Here is a 21,312-nt window from a genome sequence, read left to right on the forward strand (position 1 = left end):
TTTGAATGTCTTCAGTATTTAAAGATATTACTGAAATAATCAGTGTATTCTCAGGTCAGGTGCCCTGGCTGGGCATGAGAAGCTGAAAAATCCTTGACTGTAGTCTAAACACTACTGAGCAACAACTGAAAACATCAGTGTTATCAACATTCTTCACATACTGAACTCAAAACATAGCACTGTACCAGCTACTAGGAAGACAGCTAACTACATCCCAGATGAAACCAGGACACACATCTACACATCTTTTAAATACTTCCAGGGATGGTGACTCAACCACTTCCCTGGGTAGCCTGTTCCAATGTTTGATAACCCTTTCAGAGAAGAAATTTTTCCTAATATCCAATGTAAGATCATGGGAGAAAGGCAGAACATCATTGCAAAGGTCTCCCCTAACACCATGAAACCAACAGGATTTTGCTCTTCACAGATCATGTAGGGTTGAGATTTGTAGCTGGAGGCAGCTGCTGCTCTTTTACAAAATATGTCTGTGAGCTGTGTGTAAGAAGTAGCAAGATGACAGCCCAGCACAGGGGTTTGCAATTGCCACAGGAGTCTGAGCGCAAGTGCCACTTGATTGAATTATCAGAGATGCATGAGGCTTCAGTTCTAACTTATAACATAGGCACCAAGGCTGAGAGATTACTGAGGCAAAATGGACCTGTTCTTTTTGATTAGCTCTGATTTGCTACTCTGATGGCATATATTGATGTTAAAAGAAGGCCACTAAGCTTTTCTTTGTACTGCATTGGAAATGACACATTACAAGAGGAGGAAAAGTTCTATTTAAAACTGCAGAATCAGAGATGAAGTGAAGTTGAAAAGAAAGATCAAAGATAGGAAATAGGGGAAAGAAGAAAGAGGCAATGTACAGTATGGCTGGACAGACATCTTAATTTCATTTTAATGAATCTCTGATCACTCAGGAAGGGGAGGTTAGCTCTTTCTGTACTGGGAGGGAAAGAACAGCCTTCTGCCACCGCACTGGAATTTCCTTTGAACGTGGTCTCTTACCGAAATGAAGGATTGCACTCTGCTTCATATTTCACAGAATTAGAAAAGACCAAGCTATTTTCTGACTCCCTGCATCCTGCTTATGTAACTTGCCGTTGACGGCTGTGCAACCTCTGGCTGAGTCCTGGAAAATTTTCTTGTTGGTGACTCAGGTGCTTGGCAAACACACTGGCGCAGCGGGCTCAGAGATGAGATTGCAGTTAGAGGCACTCCCTGGGTACCAGAGCCCAATTCAAGGTCTCTTTATGGAGGCTGTTCCTAGCAGAAGCTGTATGGCTTGCTGATCATCCTGGTCACGTCATTGCCAAATGTCTCTGTGCTGATGCTGTATTAATTATGTGCAAGTACAAAGCATCCCTGTTGATTGCATTGGAGCAGAAGAGAACCACAGCCCTGACTTGTCCAGAGATGTGGGTCAGCAAGGAAGGAAGAGAAGAGCTAGGCAAGAATGAGTCCTCGGCCTTTACATAAATGTTACCTATAAAAATTCCTGCAGGATGAGGGAAGAGTGTTTAGTGCAGCTGGGCTGCAAAGATGGGACTTCATGGGGAAGCACAAACTCCATGCAGTTACTGTAACAGTTTCAGTTTGGAGGCTCTAGATCTCCCTGAAAGCTGGAGGACAAGACTGCACATTGTGCTGTAGGAGTAAAATTGAGAACTATGAAAAGGGAAGGATTAGACCCATGGCCAAAGGGAGAAAAAGGAAACACGCAGAACTGCTTCAGCTGCAAACTAGACTTTCCTGTGGGTCAGCCGTTGTCTCCAGCAGCAGCAGGTCCCAATTTTCACCTCTTTGGAAATACGACCGAGAAGAGCTGGGAGGTTTGTACTACCAAGTAGGTTCAATCACTGCAGTGCAATAGAGTGAGGCTGGGACAACTATGAGATCCCCAAATACAGCCCATCTTGTATGAATCTATGCATCAAGCCCCTCTGGCAGTCCAGGCAAGTTTAAAGCAGTACTTAGCTCACTCCTGCACAGAGCCTGCTTGCCAGACTGCAGTGAGGGGGGGCCAAAAAAAGATTTTGCCACAGGGATGACCTGGTGACTAATGAGTTTCATTGATCTTGTGCTTGCAGGAGAGAACAATCTACCATCTGCAGCTCCTCCGAGCTTTTCTGCTGGAAGCTCTGGGAAAGCAAACATGAGATGTTATCCAAAAGTGGGGCTGTGTGAGACCACTGAACCTAATGATGCTGCTCTCTCATGGGTGTATGAACATGATAGTGCGGAAGATACCAGTGTCAGGAAATGTCTTGATGGCTTCTACAAAATGTATTGCAAAAAACGGCCAGACAGAATGGATCCCACCTACAAGGCTGCATCACAATGTCTTTCGCAGAAGATTTCAGAGCTAGCAAACCGGGATGGAACAAAATACGTGTTGCGTTGTCTGCAAATGGCCCAGGTGGTCTTGAATAGAGATGGGTGTAAGATCTTTCCAAACCACCCCACTACTGCTTGTTTTTCAAAGCCAGCTGAGGGAGAGGTTGTGTTGGAAGACAGAAGGAGAACACCTGGACTCTCAGATGATGTCCTGCAATTCCTCTTGAAACAAACACTGACGGAACATAGCCTTAATGTGCCACATGAGAAGTGAGCAAGATGCTGGTTTGTTTCTGTCACGGGAGCTTGGCTTTCACTCTGAAAAGAGGTGACTTTCTTGGAAAGACACTGTTCTCTTATCACTACCTTCAACACCACATATTCCATGGAAGGCTTCATTTGGAGCAGACCTTGCCACCTTGGCCTCTGCAGGGCAGCACCACATAAGGAGCATCAGTGGTCACCATGTAACTGCTCGGGATGTGCTGACTAATTGAGATGCACAATGGGTGATACAGTGTCTGTTGCTGGGACATCAAACATAGTGATTTCTGCATACCAGGCTTTTAAATTGACCTACATCCCTACCCCTGCTGAACAGTGGCCCAGCCCAAATTCAGCCCCTGTGTGGGCATGGATGTCCAAGTGCTGTTAACTATAACAGACTGATTGAATGAGCGTGGCATGGTACACCCCAGACCTAGGGAGGAAACTTAAGATTTTGTTCTGTACCTGACTGATACTGTAATGCCTGTGCCTCCACAGGAGTGCCTGATAGCTGTGTGTGTTTACCTACAGACATATGATCCCACAGATCATGGTTGCAATGTGGGTGAGCTTTTTCTACAGAAAAGTGTGTGTGCATGAGCGAGGGAATACAGCTTCTGAGCAGGTTTTTTTTTTTTAACAGGAGGGATAAAAAAAGAGAAAGAAAAGCTTTATCGCCTTAGTGATGTTTCTAACACTTCAAATGCACCAGCTGAGTAGACTGGGGATTTTTTCCTATCTATATGAGCTGGTTTAAGAGCAACCTGAAATAGATTCATGAGTGAGGGCTCTGCAGAGGTGTCCATAGGGAAGCTGCAAAGTTGGTGCCAGCTGCCCTGGTAGCTGCCTGCTGTAAGATGCAGAATACCTAAGAAAAGCAGAGCTCACGTCTCAGCATGCCCAAGACTGTGGGTTGCTTGGTTGATCCTGTAGGCGCAATGCTGCTTTCTCCAACTCTCTCCCTGCCCATTAGCTCCCATTGATTTCTGCTACCGTGAGGTCTGAGCCCAGAGCTTTCACAGAGAGGAAGCCAACGCTCATTGCTTGAGTACACTGTGTACTTGGCTCTGCACAAGACTTCGAGATTACATTCCTGGTGTGTTGATGGATGAGGGAAAATGTTGTGTGAGATGTTTGAACCATGCCATTGGTTGGTTACAGCAAAGGTTCACTTCTTCTAACAAGTTCTGCTGCTGTTTATACCCAGAACTTTCTTGCTCTGATTTTAGTTGGCAAGATCACCACTGGCTGCAGTGGGAACTGGCCCAATGCACTGGTTGCCCAGCTTGGGTTGTGGTTTACTATTGCTTGCTGTATGACATTAAGAGGTGGCTTGAAGGACTAATTCCCAGCAGTTGGTTTTGGTCACTGCCACCTGGAGAATTTACAGTGCACTTGAGCTGATGTGTTGCTATGAATTTGGCAGGCCTAATTCTCCTTTACTTTGTGCTTGTGGAAACTGGGAGTGAATCCCAAACAAAATAGCTGCACAAGGGATGCAGGACTTGGCTCCCTCTGTCGAAGCTTTGGTGAGAAGCGTGCTGCTGTCACGCAAGGCTGCAATTCAGGCCCCTCTGCTCAGCATGTGGGAGCCCTTTGAAGTGGTCAACCAGGAGCAAGCAGAGCTTCCAGTCCCTCTCTGGACAGGTTGTCAGTCATTAAAGCTATGCTTTACTGACTGCAGTTATTCTTATAAATGTTCTGTTCTTGAGTGATGTACCAGGCTCTAAAAGAGACACTTGGGTGGGAGAAGATAGTTACGTGGTATTCCTTAGCAGGGTTGCCAGGCCCACTGCTTTGATATAGTTTTTGCTTTGTTTCACAGCTTGTTTGGGGGGCTTGCAAGTCAAAGAAACCTTCTGGAAAAATTCTGAGCTTTGTCTTCTCCAAACTTTTATTGTTACATTTTCACTAAAATTTAGAATAAACCTAATTATTTTATGGCAGATTTTCATATTTTAGGTTCTTACAGAAGCAGAGCAGAGCTCAGCTGGATAAATTAGTCTCCAAAATTCCATTGATTTTTAATGACAACAAAACAAGCTAAATGTTTAGGGGAGTCCAACAGTCTTGTCAGTTATCTGGTGTTAGGAGCTGAAACATGATAGAGTTTAGAACACCTGATCATTCCTACTGTGAAACGAACAGTTCCATTTCTGGAGAAACACTTAATTTTAGGAGGTGTCTCACTGGGATCTTACAGTTCAATCACTTTTATTAAGTTAAACAAGACAGCAGCACAGAGAATAACACTCATCACTTCTTTTCCCACTCGCTGCTAATTAATTTTTTACAAACTTGTGCTGGAACCTGCTGTATGTATTTCCAAGTCTGCTGAAAGCCAAACCATTTGTATTACTCATTTCCTTGATAAACATCTCTCCTCAATTTCTTCAAGACACAGGGAGACAAATGCATCGCTCTCCTTTGCCAGGTATTCCAGGCAAGACTCACCAATTGCTTTGAACAGGCTGTACTTGAAAGCAGCATAGTCCTGTTTGGCATTTTATGATGCTACATAGAAGAAATTGTAATAACAAATATTACTTCTGGTGAGCAATAGCACAGGGGGCCTAACTTATGTCTTTGAATTTCTTAAGCTGATTTGCAGTTATAACTAAGATCTGTTGCTTCGAATTAACAAAGTTGGATTCTTTTTTTCCTCCTATTTTTGTGGGTATTTTGCTTTTTTTGTGTGTTGCTTCTGTGACTTTTCTCAGCCTAATACAGGGGAATCTACCTGTGTTCTGGATCCGCTAAACTGCTCTTTCAAAGACTACTTCACCCCCTTCTTGCAATGGAGTCTTCAGAAAGGTGGAGGCAGCTCTCAAGGAGCAATCAGCTTAAAATGTGTAGGCCTGCCAGGACCCTGTGTCAAACCAGTCCTCAGCATTGCAGAGTGGGACAGCTGTGTAACAACACCAACATGCTTCTCACCACTGCAAACACAGCCACGGGTGCCTTGTCTTCTGCTGCCAGTTGCAGAGGCATGAACTTGGCCAGAGCAGCTGCTCCCCACGAACAACAGTGTCCAGCCAGTGTTGGGAGAGAGGAGGACAGACCCCAGGAAGAGTGAGAGCACAGGGAGGAGGAGGAGGAGGAGGAGGGATTTGGCAGGGGGGAAACTGCCCCAGGAGCATAGGTGGGTGAGTAGGTGCCTCAGGTTGAGCTCTTGGGCAGCTGCTCTCCTGGACGTTGCCCCCCACCCCACCCCAGCCACTCACCCTGTAGACAGGGGAAGGAGGCAGCCCTTCCCTGGGGCAGTGAGGCTGTCCCAAGAGGGCAGAGTGCTCCCAGGCTCCTTCCCCTGCCAGTTTAAACGCAGCTTGACAGCACTTCTATCCTGTTTCCCTTCCCACCATCGCCCCTCCACCAACCTCCAGTTCCTTTCTGTCGTTCATGATGGTGCTAATGAAATCCCTGGAGAAGTTTTCCCTTTAAAATGAAACAGGTCTCTTTGAGCCCAAAGAGCCTGATGTCAGCCAGCCAGCAGAGCAATGAACCCCCACACAACCACTTAAGGTCTCTCTCTTGGAGGCGTCCTGTCTCCTGGCTCAGTGGCTTCTTTGCTGCTTTACTCCCTCTGCCAGGAAGACATGTGCCTTTGTGCATGTTTTCCAGCCACTGGTTTGTCCACTGAAGGAGTGGTTTGCCATGGTGATGTTGCTCGCTAACTGCGGAGGCCATTCATTCTTCAACGTGGATGTGTTCAAGGAAGCACAGAGAGCAAGAGGAAGGGATGTACAGAAAGTGACAGCATATGAGCAAAAAAGAAAGGACAGTTGGGATCTCAAAGGTCAGTGCCAAGGTTCCCAGCTAATGTGGTTACTCCAGTACAGCTACCCCTCTTGCACAAGTTTTACCATTTGATCTTCAGCATTTCAGTCTGGAGATAGCTCTTACTCTGCCAGCTCAGCTGCTGAGACCTCACATCTGTTCCCTTTCCATGCTGCCCAGATCCCAGCGCAGGTGTTTGTGTTTTGTGTACGTCAGATTCCCTGCTGCAGTTTCACATGGGGCTGCTATTCCTGCCTTGCTGCCCCCGGCAGGTTGGCATAGCTGCTGTGCTCTGTAGGTGTTTCCAGCAAAAGCAATGGAAATTTGGCTGCTGACTTTAACCAGAGCAGGAAGAGACCAAGCTGGCTGCAAATTATGGCCAAGATCTTTGGATTTAGTGCAGTCTTTCTTTGCAAATAGATTTATACTGGGACTGTCTGGGTTTAGGTTGCTGTCCTTGAGTCATCATGAAACTGATACATCTGGCTTCTTGGTGGCTCTGCTTGATATGTTGCTTCCTTGCTTTTATTGTAGGCATGTTGTACTTGTGCTGGAGAGCACACAAAATACTGGAGTAGACCCTCAGCTGTTCCCCCAGCTACTCAAGTTAATGGTGCTAGGGGAAAAAAAGGAGTTGAGATGATGATCCAGCATAATTTCTGTAGTAGTAAATATATCCGCAGGTGCTGGTCTGTCAGAATCCAGAGAAAAGTATCCTGCAGGCAAAAATTATAGAGAAAGGTAATACCAACTGCTTCAGCAATAGATACAGCTGGAAAAAACAAACGTGCTCTTGAGTGTGCTATCAATAATTACAGTAACAGTACTAGCCTCTCCCTGCCAGCTTGCATTGCTTAACCACCACAGATCTGTCATGGCTACAAGGGCATTAATACTGACTGATGTAGGTAGCTATTGCTAAGGAGGTACAGGGAGGAAGGAAGGTCTTCAGCGTGAATCGGATGTTGTTGCCTTACAATTTTTTGCCAGCATTTATGCTTTTCCACATGGTTAAATATGAGCTGCTGTGCAAAACATTTTAACTGCTGTTTTAAAGGAAATAACCTCCCAGAAAGAGAGAGCTGGAGAAATCAGAGGACTGCATCTAAATCCCTTCAGTATTAGGTTTGGTGATGAATTGGTCTGTGCTTTGGATTAGCTCTGAAACCCCCTGGTCTCCTGTTCAGATTTTTAAAAAAAGAAGAAAAAAAAGTAAAACCCATACAATTTCTACAAAGCAAGCTCAGAGCAAAATATGGGGTTCCTGTCCTTTACGAGAGGCCTGCTGCTACTGATGTTTGAGAGATACCTTCTGGATTTTGATGGAAGAGAAAATAAGTCCTAATGGACTCTAGTTTGACCATACATCAGCCCCAGATCCAAATGTGGTCTTCCCCACTCATAACAAATGTGGGGTATCTGCCTGGAGCCCCTCTTTGGTGCTGTGAAGAGAAAGGGTGCACTCAGGGTGCTCTTCCTGGGGCTTGAAAAAACCTGAGCTGCCATCTTTTTATCTGCTTTTTGAATGAGATTTAGAAAACATTCAAGGGAATAGCTGTTCATTTGTTGTTAAGGGTTTTAAATGATGGCAAAATGAGGCAATCTTAGTCTGGAAGGTACATGTCTACACAGGCAGTTAATCTGGGGTCCCACTGTGGGGGGGGTTGTGCTGCTTCTCTACACACCAGTGGCCAGAGGGGAAGCGAGGTGCCTCTGAGAGGTCATGCTTCTGCATCAGCTCCTCTGGGCTTTTGGGACTGTGCAGCCACCACCTTTAACATCCCAGTTTTCATATTAGAAATTTCTGATGCAGCAAAGAAAGGAGTAAGAGGACTCATTGCTCTTCAACCCTTTAGGAAAAGAGATGCAAGCAACGACAAAACAGAGAATAGGCAGCTGCTGGAAGAGCACATACTGGCAGAGAGATACATACCAGCAGAGGAGAGCATGAAGCTGTTCAATTTTAAAGAGTAACGTAGGCAGAACAGACTGAGTGCAGCTGAAAAATTTGGATTATGACTCACATCTACAAATTTTGGCTGGCATCTCGCAGAGGACGTGGTAAGCTCTGTGCTACTGAAACACACAGTTTGAAAAGTTTGCACCCCTCACGGTCAGGAGTGCCTGTAGTAGTTCTGTGCACTGCTCACTTCCAGGTACAATATTCAGCTCATGCCAATAAGCCTGCCAAAAATAGATGTGTGTCTCACGCTGAGACAGAAGGAAGGGCAAAGACAGAGCCCCTTGGAATAAATATCTCTGGAGCAGGTGATAAATTCGATGCAGGTCTTGTCTAGAGGAGAGGGGTTTTTTTCTTAACAGTGTTTGGTTTCTTTGGAGTATGAGTCTGATTCCTGTGTCCACACTGATTTGCACGGTAGGTAGACGAGAGGCTACATTTTGAGGAAGGGTAAATTACCTACAGGGAAAATGGATAGGGGATAATGCTCAGTTCACCACTTGTTTAGGTAGGTGATAATCTGGCTTCCTGGGATGTGGTCTGGAAGTAGTTGGCCAAAGTGATTCTCTTTGCATGGTTAGAAATGCTACTGCAAAGCACTTCTGGATTCACTGCCTTCACAGACAGGGCCCCCACACTTGTTGTAAAATGAAGGAGAGGAAACTTGTGGCCTTTGTGAATAAAACCAGAAATTATGTGCTTGGGGCGTCTTCCTAGAAAACAAATGAAAGTTCATGAAGCTTGAAATTCCATTCTGGGATTGGAGGGAATCTATATCTAGGATATCTAAGTTCAGATAGTTGTAGCAGTTACATATAGAAAGGCCTTGCACCGTGGTTATTTTTCACCTCTTCTGAAGTCAAAGACATGAATCAACCCATGCTCTTACTCCAAAGGCCCAATGCTTTTGAAGTGACCTAAGTCTCTCTCTGCCCTATCCCTTCATATAGAAAAGGGTTAACACTCCCATGCAAATGTTCCTGCCCTTAGACATATCTGGTCCCAGTGTTCATGTCCCAGCTTTGCTGCTGCCATGACCCGTGATACACTGCTGAGTTTACACTATCTGGGTATCTGTTACTATGCGAAATATCTGCCTTCTCCTGTCATGTTGCTATTCCCTGAATTTCAAGTATTTCAAGACGTTTCAGCCCTGTTGCCTTTTGGGTGGGGTTTTTTGCCTTCTGTGACTGGAAGAAGCCACAGAAGCACAGTCAGAGGCTCATTAGTTTTGATCTAACTCTGCTTAGCTGCCCTCAGAAGGACTGAAATAGTGGCCTTGAAGTATGGCCATCCATGGGTGGACAGAAGATCGCTCCTTCCAGGTAAAGAACAGTTTTTTCTGGATGTTTAAGTACTAAGAATGGTATGAGGACCTCATGGAAATGTCCCACCTTCTGTACATTTCTCCCAAGCCTGTGCAATAACCTCCGAGAAACTTCATTTCCTTTTGAGGGGATGAAGTGCTTTCCTCTGCCTGGCTTGCACTGCTTCCATGGTTTCAGCACTCGGCAAAGCGCAGATCATCTTCTCAGAGGCATGTTGCTGTTGGTTTCTCTCCATTTGCTTTGTTTGCTTCTGTGACCCACCCCATCATTTTATTTTTTCTCCACTGCATTATTTAAGGCAGGAAATAACCTGTTGCCCTGGAGGCGAGGAACCTGGCGGTGCTGGACCACTTTGTACCCAAATATGCTCCACCACCGTGAGCTCAGTAGACAGCTGGGCTGCTTTGGTTCAGCTTTCAAAAGCAGACTTAGCTGTAACCACTGAACTTTTAGCCACTGGGCAAAAAAATGCACCCAAAGTTATAGTCTCCTGAAACTCTCCTGCCAGTTGTTGCCCATGCTGTGTGCGTACTCTAGGCAGGATGGCTTGTAAATGGCACCTTTGCACAGGAGGAAACATCCCTCCAAGTTGTTGTTTTTCCCTTGCTCTGGCCCAAGCGTGACTTGCCTCTCAGCAGGGCCAGCTGCATGATCCCAGGGCAGAGCTGCCCGGCAGGGTGATCACGGGGGTCTTGACACCCTCCTGCCTTCCTCTTCCTGCCTGCTTCAACAGCTGTAGGAGGGAATTTTCTGAACTTTCCCTAACTCATGCTGCTGCAGCTCTGGCAATTTGCACAGAAGGGAGAGCAGGGACTCCCAATTCCTGTTATGAAGGTTGTACACATGCAAATCACATTTGTTTTCTCCTTTGTTGCAGTGACCCTGCCTGAAGCAGCAAAGGTGTCCCTCCCTTGCAGCCCATGTTCCCTCCACCCACCTCTCCTCCATCTCCCAGTATGAGCCCCTAGAACTGCGTGCCCTGCACCATTCCAGGGCTATTCCCAAAAAGCTGTGCCTGAGCTTTGGGCTTCCCATGAGCCCGCTGTCACCTCTGTTCATCCCCCTGTGCACTCTGGTAATATGTGGAGGCTGCTTTTGCAAAGGCATTTGGTGCCTTCCCTGCAGAACAAATCTGAGGGTTTTTTTCCTTCTGCTTGTTCAAGAAAGTGTCCTGGCTCACAGCAGAGGAGCAGCACTCCAAGCCTGGAGTTAGGACAACACCTAAAACCCACAACATCCTTTCGGGTTTTGTGTATACAAGATCCCACAAGATCTTCAAGTGAAATGTGTAAGTGACATAAAAGATGGGGACTAACATCAGCCCCATAGGGTATGACAAGCAAGGCCAAAATTGATTTGTCATTGCCAAGTAAGAGGAACACAGGACATGGGGAGGAGACTTGACATCCAGTACCTGAGGGGTTTCCCTGCTGCACAGCCCAGATCCAAAGCCCACCTGAGGTCCAGATGTGTGCACTTTGGCTTGGATATTTTCCAGCTGAGCTGGACCAGCATCCCTCAGTGTCTCAGAGGGGTGACTCACGCTGCTTGCAGGCACAAAGTCCCCTGCCCATGCGCACCAGCTGCTTGGATTGCCTTGGGGCTCATCTTTGGACTACGTCTGGCAGGCAGTGAGCGCTCCCTCTCTATTCCCAGAATGAACCTTATATAAATGCCTGATCCAAACTATCTTGTCATCCTTGACGAATCCTCCTGCTATTAATTCATTCCCCACTTTCCTTGGCTTGGAGCTCCTCCAAGATGTTTGCTATTGATGGCCTTGCTGATGCCTACTCCGACGGAATTTTTATTTTCCCTCCCACGCAGCTGCTAGTGGGAGGCACTGATTCATGCCAACGACCTGCCCGATCCTGGAGCTGAAAGGCAGCCAGGGAGAGAGCTGAGCTCCTGCAACAGGCAGGTGCTGGAGCAGATCCTCAGTAGGCATCAATGAAGTAGCTCCCAGCCTGTGAATGGAGCCAGGGCCGTTTACACCAGTGGAGGATCTTTGACAGGACTCTGAGGTGTTTTGGTATGTGTGGGTATATCGGGACATATGGTTGCTAAAATCAGTGTGTACAACAGGCAGTATACATCCTATATAAATGTGTCTATTTCGTTATTGAGTGTAGGTGATTTTGTGTGGGGCATATGTTTTCACACAACACAAAAGTTCATTTTAAAAATACCCTGTTCTGTAGGCTTTCCCTAATGACTATTTTTCCCCACATATCTATTAGCCAACAACATATGCCAGCATTCTTTCCTTAAAAGTAAAAGCTGGCACACAGCAGAGCATGAAATAATAAGATGTGATTAAGACAGGAGCTGAAGCTAACCAAAGCCAGAAAACTCATGGCTGAAAGGTCAAACCATTATTTAAATTGCCTTTGCAATGGCCTATTTATTTGCAGGTGCTGTGAATTATGAGGGAAGGTCTTGTAATGAAATAACATCTGGCATGGAAAATCTCACCTCAGTTCAAGCTGAGCAAAGTTTCACTTGCACTGGAAGGTAGGTTCTTGTAATGGGAAATGTCAGTCAACCTCAGGGCAGGTAACACTATCCAGCGTTATCTGTAATGATGGTATTTCTGGCTGAGACACAGTACATGGGCCAGCAATGCTGCTAAAGGGGTGCTAAAATCAGCACCTCCAGCCAGGTAAACAGGATGATTCTGTGATTAAAGATACTGAGGTGGGGATAGGGGAGATCAGTGCTACGCCCTGCAACACATTTTCAGTGTGACCTTCACAAATTGGGTGGTTCTGAGTTCCCAGCAGCTTGTTCTGGGTATCTGAGAGCTTCGAAGAAGTGAGAGGTCAGGGCATTTACACCCACATCTTTGTCTAACAGGAACTCCCCTAAAAAGGCTGAAGTTAGAGGTTGAAATAATATGGTTTTGTGTCTGTGGTCCAGGCCGCCTTGTTGAAGAAGTGACGCAGCATGTACTCTGTGAGGTCAGCTTGTTTTCACATCCTTGCCCCCTCATCCTCCCTGGGTCTAGGGGGGTCCCTGAGGGAGCATCACTGCTCTGGGCAGTGTGTCCTCCCAGAGTGTATAAAATGCTTTCTGCTCAGCCTTTCAAACATCACATGGAGTGACTGGACTGAGTCACCCCCAGGGGCCTCCTGTCTGAGTATGGCCAGCAGCAGCTGCCAGAAGAAAGGATGAGGAAACCCTGGGGCATCGCTTACGGCCAAGCCCAAGGGAGCAGGCATGGCTGCTTGTTGGAAATCGAGAGAGATTGTGCCAAAGAGAATGCCCCACATGTGCTTTTTCAAGAGACAGGCCTGAGAACAAGGTAGTGTGGCATCAAAGGTGCTGAGGATCCCAGGGAGAGCTGGCATCACCCCCTTCCCATGGGAGCCTGGCTCCCAGCTGGTCAAGGCCACCTTTGCAAGGTCTGGAGAAGTAAGTGGTGGCAAGCTTCCCACATTAGTACCCCTGGATAACAGGTCACAGCTCTTGGCATCTTCTGATTTCCACCTTGTGAAGACATTTAATCTCAAAAGAGCTTTTTTCTATATTCTCTGGCAGGCTGTGTGCTGGCTTTGCATCCCTGGCAGGGGGCCTGCAGCACATTGCAAGGGTTTTGGGCTAGAAAGCTGCAGAGGCAGACGTGTGATGGGATTTAGAATAACAGCAAAGATACCCATTGCTCTCTGCCTGGTCTTGCTGTAGGCTGCCAGGTGCCAGCTGTAGTGAACCTCCGCTGCTTGCAGTAGGTGCTACTCCTTGGAAATTGGTGCTTTTCCAGGGAGCGTGACAGGAACCCAATATGTGCTCTCTGGCAGCCACGAAGTCATGAACTTCTCATTGAGACCAGCTAGATGGACGGGATGGTGAATGAGTGCCAGGCAGTGTGGAGTTGAGTTTCTGCCAGACCGTGTTCCTCTCTGACCAGGGAGGGATCTTTGGAGAAGGGACAGAACAGTGGCCCTGGTATGGGGCCATGGGATCCATGTGTAGCATCTGTGTGTGGAGCTTTGGTATGCCGGTGCTGTCTGGCTTGTTTGTACAGAGGTGGCAAAGCCAGAAGGTTTGTGACCATGCGTGTTTGAAAAGAAGGACCTGCATTAATGTTGCTGGCAGATGGATAGAGAAGAGAGACCCAAATTAGTGCCTCCCTGAGGGAAAGAGAATTATGTCAGCTCATGTCCATCCTGCCAACCGGTCACTCAGCACTTGTCCTGTCAGCGGTCAGCACTTGCACAGCTCCAGACTGCACCATGCCTAACCAAAATGGTTGAGACAAGAGGGAGGGAGGGGAGCACAGGGCACTGGAGCAGGTGTATGGCCAGGCTGGGATGCAGGAGCAAGCTGGGATCCCTGGGGTGAAAGGGGACACATTCAAAATCATTTAATTCAAGTGTCATTAATTCTGCCTCTTGCAGAATAGCTCTTCTACTCGGAAAAGATTCTGATTGTCCTTGAGTGGGTGTTTTCTTGGTTATTGCAGGGTTGGAGGGAAAGTTTAGGTTGCATTTGAAAGCCTTGGCTTTTGGGGAGCCAAACTTTGGGCACTCCTGCAAGGAGGAGTTACTGCCACTTGACTTGCAGAGCCACTGTCTGTTGGGCTTTTTCCCACTGATTGTTCTCACTCCCAGCTGCTCATTCCTATTGACTTGAGGTATTATGGTGGCTGCTTTTCCAGAGCCAGGGCAGATTGCTTTCCTGGCTGGCGTGCTGCAGTGGCAGGGAGGGTGTTTTGCAAAACATCAAGTCAGCACCAAAATGCGGTTCCTCTGCTTCCTCTGCCTCACTGTCGGGGTGAGTTGTCTGAGGTTCCTGGAGTCGTAATGGGGGAGATGAGACTGGAAAAAACTGAGGAGCAGAAAGATGGTGGTGTCCAGTGAACAGGGGGGTTGTGTGTGAGGAAGGCAACATCCCTGACAGGCCCCACCTTGTCCACATGGCATTTTGCAGAGGAATTATAACTATCATTTGCCTCTGGAAAATTGTCCCTGCATCACAAATATAGGTAGTTATCATCTTACCCAGGAGGGAATGCCTGAAAACTCATGCGTCTACAGCAAAGCCTAAAATGACAGGCCAGGGATGTGCTCTCTGGTGCTGGCTCTCAGCTGGTATCATATAAATGTAGTCTCTGAAGTTGATAGAACTAGGCAAATTTAGACTGACTGAGTATCTGCCAGGTATTTTCAGTTCCCAAGGCTGCCTTTAAACTTCACCTCTGAAGCCTTTTTTATAAGTACACAGCTTTTCACACAGGGAGCCTAAAAGTCTTAAAATCAGTGTATGCAAAAGAAAAAAAGGATTTTCTAATGGGAAGACATCTCAGCAAAATCTCCTCTTGCATTTTGCAGGTTTTGCTCTCTCTTTCATAGGGTCTTTTTGTAGCTGGGTTTCTGGTTTTAGTGCCAGTGGTGACTGAAAAGAGATGATTGAAAATCTCTTTGGTGATTCCTTTTGCTGTGTGAGTACCGGTGTCATGAAATAGATCGCTCACCACTGTGTTTTCAGTCTGGAATTATGTGCAAGGACATAATGGGATTTATTTTTCAATATATATGTCGTTCAGCAATAAAAAGTTTCCTTTGAAATCACTACAGTGTGTTGCAGAGTTCTCTATATTTTTATCTTACAAAAATGAAATTTGCCTCTGAAATTTCCATGACACTATCAACCACAGAACAGTATTGTTCTTACCAAACAGAACCCTTGCTGGGAGTCAAAGTGCTATAAATATTTAAAGAAATTAATTACTAAGTAAGCCAGACTAGTGCCCCAGTCTGTAAATATTAAATGGAACATACACAGTTGACAAAATGCAGGCAGAAACACTGAATGGGGCTGTTTCATTGCCTAAATGAAATTATTTGCAGTGCAAAGGCAACTGTAAAAGTAATTTTTGCTTAATGACAAGCAGCACTCAGAATATGAGGGCTTAAGTCAGCATTTTGCTTGCTGGAAGAAATTTCCATCCTGTTTTACAGTCTACTGCAGAAGCCCCAAACTTCTTCACCAGTGAGGTTACCAGCTTGGTTAATTGCATACTTTATAAAAATGTTGGGGGGGGGTGGGCAGGGGTTGTTTTGTGGGGGTTTTTTTGGAGGGGGGTCAGGGGGAGCCTAGGTGTGTAGCTCCACTGTGCACAGGCTGGAGGGTGAGAGGCCCCATAGCTCTCAGGCTGCTCTCTGGGCGTCGGCTGCCTTGGAGCTCTGGTCCTACAGCAATGCCAAGCATCCGAAAGCTGGGCCAGGGAGACACGCTGGCAGCTTTTGGAGGATGCTTATTGTCCAGGACTTGTCTCTGGTGAGGAGGGTTTTGGGGTGCTGTTACTGCCCCCCTTGCAGAGGAGGAGACGTCTGGGACTGTGGAGGTTGCTCCTGTTGTCAGCAAGGCCATTTCATTACAGCTGAAGCTAGGGGAGAATTTAGTCATAGCCAAATTCATAAAGCCATGAGTAATCATGTAGGGGCTTTTTGAGCTCCCGTGGATCCAAAGCTGCGTTTTAGCTTGATGATTGGTTCATATGGAGTGGCAGGTTTTGACTGGGACTCCAGCACATCATTTTCTGGCAGCAAAAGAGGAGTTTATAGCAAGGTGAGAAGTGGCATCACAGATAAAATGAAAAGACTTGTGACTAAAAATCCCAGAGATGCAACAGTATTAGGCAAATTCCGACTTTCTCTTGTAGGAGGGCAGGAAACACACATGTTGTTTCACATCAATGTCATCTTTCACATGGATACCATACCAGTGTAATTGCAAGAGCTAAGTTGCATTTACTGCCTGGAGTGAGCAAGGTCAGTGAATTGCTGTCAGGGAAGGACCTAAGAAGTGGCACTGCTTTTTAGTGATAATCATGCTGACAGTGCAATATGGAAAATTTGTCCTTTGTTCCATAGGCCCCAAAGTCTGCTTCTTATTTATGTATTTATTTTTGTGTTGCAGCATAATCTAGTTTTCTCGCATCTGAGCTGACAAACACCAAGAGAGAAATGAACAGGGAGGAGAGATGGGGTGGGGGGGTGAGTGGCATATATGAAGATGTTCATGTGGAAAACCTGGGATGTTGGGGAAATAATTGTGTTTAGACTTGGTCTTCCCTTTCTCACTTACCTGTGTTTTGGGTTTTTTTGTTTGTTTGGGGTTTTTTTTTCACTCTGGTGATACCTTTACAGCTTCTGTAACCCGTGAGTGTATCCAGAGGCCCTAAAGATTTGCATCAGCTGGCATAGTGCTTTTTTCCAGAAGACCATAGCAGAATCTGTGCATATATTTTTAATATCCCTTAACAATTATGGCATGTCTTATAGGTATATTTTAAACCTCTTTTCAGTTTTGCCATATAACATTTGACCTTATTTCTGTGGCATAGATACATCACTGAAGAGCTGGAGCTAGAAGGATGCTGCATGGAAGAGAAGAGGGTTACAAGTGAGCAAAATCTTCTTTTTTTGTAAAGACAACTAAGACAGACAATTCAAGAAGAGTAGACCAGAACTTTTAAGGCTCTTTTGGTTTTGAAGCAGAAATATCCTGTAGATTCTCTAGATTTTCTTTGAAGAAAGTGTTTGAGACTAAATACTAGCAGTTGGTTTCTAGCAATTGTTTCTGTACTGCCTAAGAGCATGTATCATGAACGAAATCCACTGTGTGAGGTACTATATAAATATAGAAAGGAAAAAAGATGGTTGCCCACACTACAGAAATTACACATCTATACCACACAGGGTCTCTTCACAGCTTCTCTGTCTCTCAACTGGAGCTTAGTTTGCTGGGCAGTTCATTGATACCATGTGCTAAGGCCATGGGCAGTGACAAGCATGTTTAACTTTCAGGGGAAAAATGACTCAAAAATATTTCAGTGGATGCAAAAGATGTGCATTTTAGATTTAAATTGGAAGCTGGTTATTGTGTAAATACAGAATGACATGGTTTTATATCTCGGTGCATTCAGTGATTTACATTGCATGGACTCAGTTCTGCTATGAGGGTGCATTTTTTATCACTACTGGGTTTCGGTTGACAGGCTAAATCGAAATGTGCAGACGTGACTACCCATTACAAGTAACAAACTGTACCAGCCCAATCTGCCCAAGCACAGGCTGCTGCAAGGTGTTCTTAGAAGCATTTTGGCTTATCTAATAGCAGTATCATTTCATCTCCCATGGATTCAGCTGAAGCAGACGCTGTTCCTGATACCTCTGTCCCTGTCATTTGTCAGATCCTCCTGTAGCTTGACAAGCAAGCTCCATTCATCAGCATCACTGCAGGTGCCTGGTACAGGGTAAATAGTCTTTGCTCAATAAGAGGGAGGAGGTCTGAGCGTGGTCCTGGCTGCTGCCTCTCACAGAGGCTTTGGCTGGAGACATGCAAAGATTTTGGGATGTGTATGGGCATATGCACTCCTGAAGTGTTGTCCCTTCTGCTTTGCCAGGCCCCTTGTCTGGACACAGCACAGGTGAGATCCAGCTGAGTACCTGGCCTGTTCCCTCTCCAGTGGATGTGTCTGATGGATTTTGACTCCTCTTCAGATCCATCACCATATGAACAAAGAGATGAGCCAGGCTCCTGATCCTGCCTCACTGTAGAGCTACTGAGATGATAAATGAATTCCTGGGGCATGGGTCAACTGCATGTTGCCCCAGCTCTAAGCCACTGTAACAGTTGGTGTTAGTGAGCTATGGGTAAATATATATACAGTAATGTATAACGGCAGCAAATCCTAAGTGTCTGTGGAACTCCATTGTCCATTATGTTGCAACCAGCATTGCATATGCATAAGACCTCTGAAAGGACTTCTGCTGCCATTAGTGAAGCTGGATAGATGGTGTCCCCTGAGGTGCTGGCTTTTCAGATTTGATTGGTGTTTTTCTCCAGATCCATCCCCTTAGCACCTTCTGAATGGAAGAGATGAGTTTGTTCATGAAATGGGCTGCAGGATTTTCATTCCATGAAAACTAATTGGCATCCAAGAATGAAGATAATCCCACTAGCACATCTAATTAGAGGAGAACAATCCTCATACTCCCCGAGCACTCTCCTCTCAATTTAGAAGGAGCTCAGCCACAGAAACTCACTTGTCATCCTTTGAAGCTCTAGCTTCTAGCATGAGCCAAACGTGTATTTTTTTAAGCGTTTGTATTTGAGAGAATCCAGCAGGATAAATACTGTTTATTCACAGAGCGATAGATTGTCACAACATTATGAAGCATGTATGTCACTGCAATTGAAGTTCTGACACATCTGAGAAGGGAGGTTGGGGTGTGCCACTCGCAACTGATTGAGTGAAATACACTACCGCCTGCTGTAATCCTGATTTAATGTCGTCACATCTCTTTCCTAATCTGAGGGAAGCTCGTGCCAGCTGATGCCTGTCTGTAAAAGTCCATCTGAAGCAACATTGTTTTGAAAATACAGGCTGACTTAATTAACTGTGGGCAAGGTGCTTGGATTCTCCCTGGTTTTCCAGTGCTGGCAGAAAAGTCTGTGGGATCATGTTTTGAAATCCTGCTCTTGGGTGTTGAAGATGGAATTAGATACACTCCATCCAATTCTGTCCCTGCTGCTGTGACGGACCTCTTGGGTGACCTACTGCAAAACTTGCAAATCTTTGTAACCTTGATTCTGATCAAATCTGAAAGCAATAACCTGTGTTCCCATGTAGACCCTGATGTAACTGATGGGCAAAACATGCCCTGGCAGCACTTTAACATCTTCTTTTATCAAGGGCAAATACAGGATTTCTTGATTCTTCTGGATCAGCCCACACAATGCTGAGGTGAGGGAGCGTTTCAGAGAGATCCGACAAGTCAAATGTAAATAAGCCACGCAGCACAAAGAAAACAGCTGTGAAGTCCCAGTGACTGCTGCTGCAGTGCAAGGGATGGATTAGGAGCCCTGAGAGGCAGGGGTGTGTGACTGCTTAATCTCAGCTGTCTGTTTTGCAGCAAGAAGGCTTCTGTAGTGGTGGTTGTACCTACTATCAATAGGACTTGTGTGATACAGGTACTTAATACAAATACCTCGTAGATACTAAAATAGCTGGCTATTTTTATTCAGCATCTTTGTATCACTTGCCCCTTTTGACTGTCATATCCAAGGTAAGTATAGCCAGGCACACGCTGGAGTAGAGCAGTTACACAAGGGTAACTAGAGAGTGCTATTTATATGCCTGAGGAAGCAGAGAACGCTTAAAAGGCAAATGTTTCACCTAAAATTCTTTCTCATGAGCAGCTGAGGAGGTTAAGGCCAAGCTGAATCCTCACACAGACAGGGGAGGACATGGTGGGGGTCTTGGAGCCAGTGAAATTCTTCATAGGCTTTTGAATCGGGCTCTCGACTTCCCACAGTCAAGGCTGGTGGTTCCCAAAGAAGCATCTGCCTGTGGAAATGGGCCTTGTATAGGCAGTACAGGAAAGGCATGGAGGAGCGGGAGGTTGAGGAAACAGAGAAAATGTTGCAGTGTTGATTTGCATTTCATGGTGGCCAGGTAACTGGGTTCTGTTATTTTGCAGAAACTGTAATCTGAATGGAAGGTGAACAAGGTATCTGGCTTTGCCTCCTGGAGTTAATAATGGCTGTCTTCTGAAACAAGCTTCAAATGGAGCTGAAGTTCCTGGCTTCCTTTACATACAAATGAAGCTGCATGTGAGTTTTACTGGAGTGTTGTGTCCCTGTGTCTTGTTTTATATGTTTAAAGGCTATATGATTATAGCAGCCTGGCATTGTTAATACAGAACGATAATAGAGTTAACTACCATTTTGATGTATAGATCCATTGTCCTCCATGAACACTGGCAATTAGAGGGCCATCTGCTTAGCACTGAGAACAAAAAAGAACAACTGAAAACTACACAGGGTTTGGAGAGGGGCCTCTAACAGTTAATGAAAGGAAAAGCAAAACAAGTCCTAGTCTTACAACGTCTTTGCCTGGCTCTGAAGGGAACTGGGGGGAGGGTTCAGACTTGCTCTGTGGAGAGCTCATCATAGCTTGTCATTTGTGCTTTCCAGTCGATCAAAGACTAATTGGGACAGTGTGGTCTGTTTAAGAAAATTATGTAAAACTTGATATTTGTAGGTTTGCTCTGGCTCCCCAGAGCATCATCACAGTAAAGAAGAGGTTTGCCTGTGGAGATGGATGCTGAGAGCAGTGATTTCCCCAGTAAAACTCTTGAGGAACACTGCGTGTCATTCATTCACCAGATGACATAAGAATGGGGATGACTTTCCAGTCGTTCTCTGGTTCTGGGTTTGCTGTGGGCGGGGCACGCAATGATTTGGGTGGAAGGGACAGAAACCTTGCACGAAAAAAAGGCTGCTGTAACACCTGAAGAGGCTTTGATCGGAAATGGGTGTGGAAACACAGCGGTGATCTCTTGTGGAAGCTGTTCCAGAGGGATGGGTTACCGCACCTCCGCCCTGTAGGTAGAGGTTCAGCATCCTCTGACGGTGGGAAAGACCTCGGGATGATACCGCATCCTCTGAGCTGGAGAAAGGGGCAGGGAAACCCCACTTTTCTCCTTTCTGAGGGGGTGGCGGGGCAGCGGGATGTAAGGGGGTATTGGGAATATCGGGCGGAGGGCAGGTGGGGGAGATGTAGTTGCAAAGGAGGGGAAAACGAGCTCGGCTTTCCCAGCCGGGGAGAAACTTCCCCCGTGCTGG

General features: G+C 46.0%; 2 protein-coding genes across 5 annotated transcripts in view; both read left to right on the forward strand.

Moving 5' to 3' along the window:
- Nucleotides 1-15,051, forward strand: part of LOC104836253 (chromosome unknown open reading frame, human C20orf196) — a 61,181-nt gene extending 46,130 nt beyond the window's left edge. The window contains exon 5 of the mRNA XM_010574723.1: nucleotides 2,097-15,051. Within this exon, the coding sequence (XP_010573025.1) occupies nucleotides 2,097-2,617 (521 nt within the window). The 3' untranslated portion in view covers nucleotides 2,618-15,051. The remainder of the gene's footprint in view (nucleotides 1-2,096) is intronic.
- CHGB (chromogranin B (secretogranin 1)) overlaps nucleotides 12,107-21,312 on the forward strand; it is a 19,946-nt gene continuing 10,740 nt past the window's right edge. The window contains exons 1-5 of one of the 4 annotated variants that reach the window (XM_010574719.1): nucleotides 12,107-12,189; nucleotides 17,024-17,082; nucleotides 18,086-18,335; nucleotides 18,529-19,656; nucleotides 20,166-20,298. The gene's annotated coding sequence lies outside the window, so the exon portion shown is untranslated. Of the gene's footprint in view, nucleotides 12,190-17,023; nucleotides 17,083-18,085; nucleotides 19,657-20,165; nucleotides 20,299-21,312 lie in introns of all 4 variants that reach the window. The other 3 variants (XM_010574718.1, XM_010574720.1, XM_010574721.1) reach the window with 3 other exon arrangements.

Source organism: Haliaeetus leucocephalus, unplaced genomic scaffold, assembly GCF_000737465.1.
Source record: "Haliaeetus leucocephalus isolate CR32 unplaced genomic scaffold, Haliaeetus_leucocephalus-4.0 Scaffold450, whole genome shotgun sequence".
NCBI lineage: Eukaryota > Metazoa > Chordata > Aves > Accipitriformes > Accipitridae > Haliaeetus > Haliaeetus leucocephalus.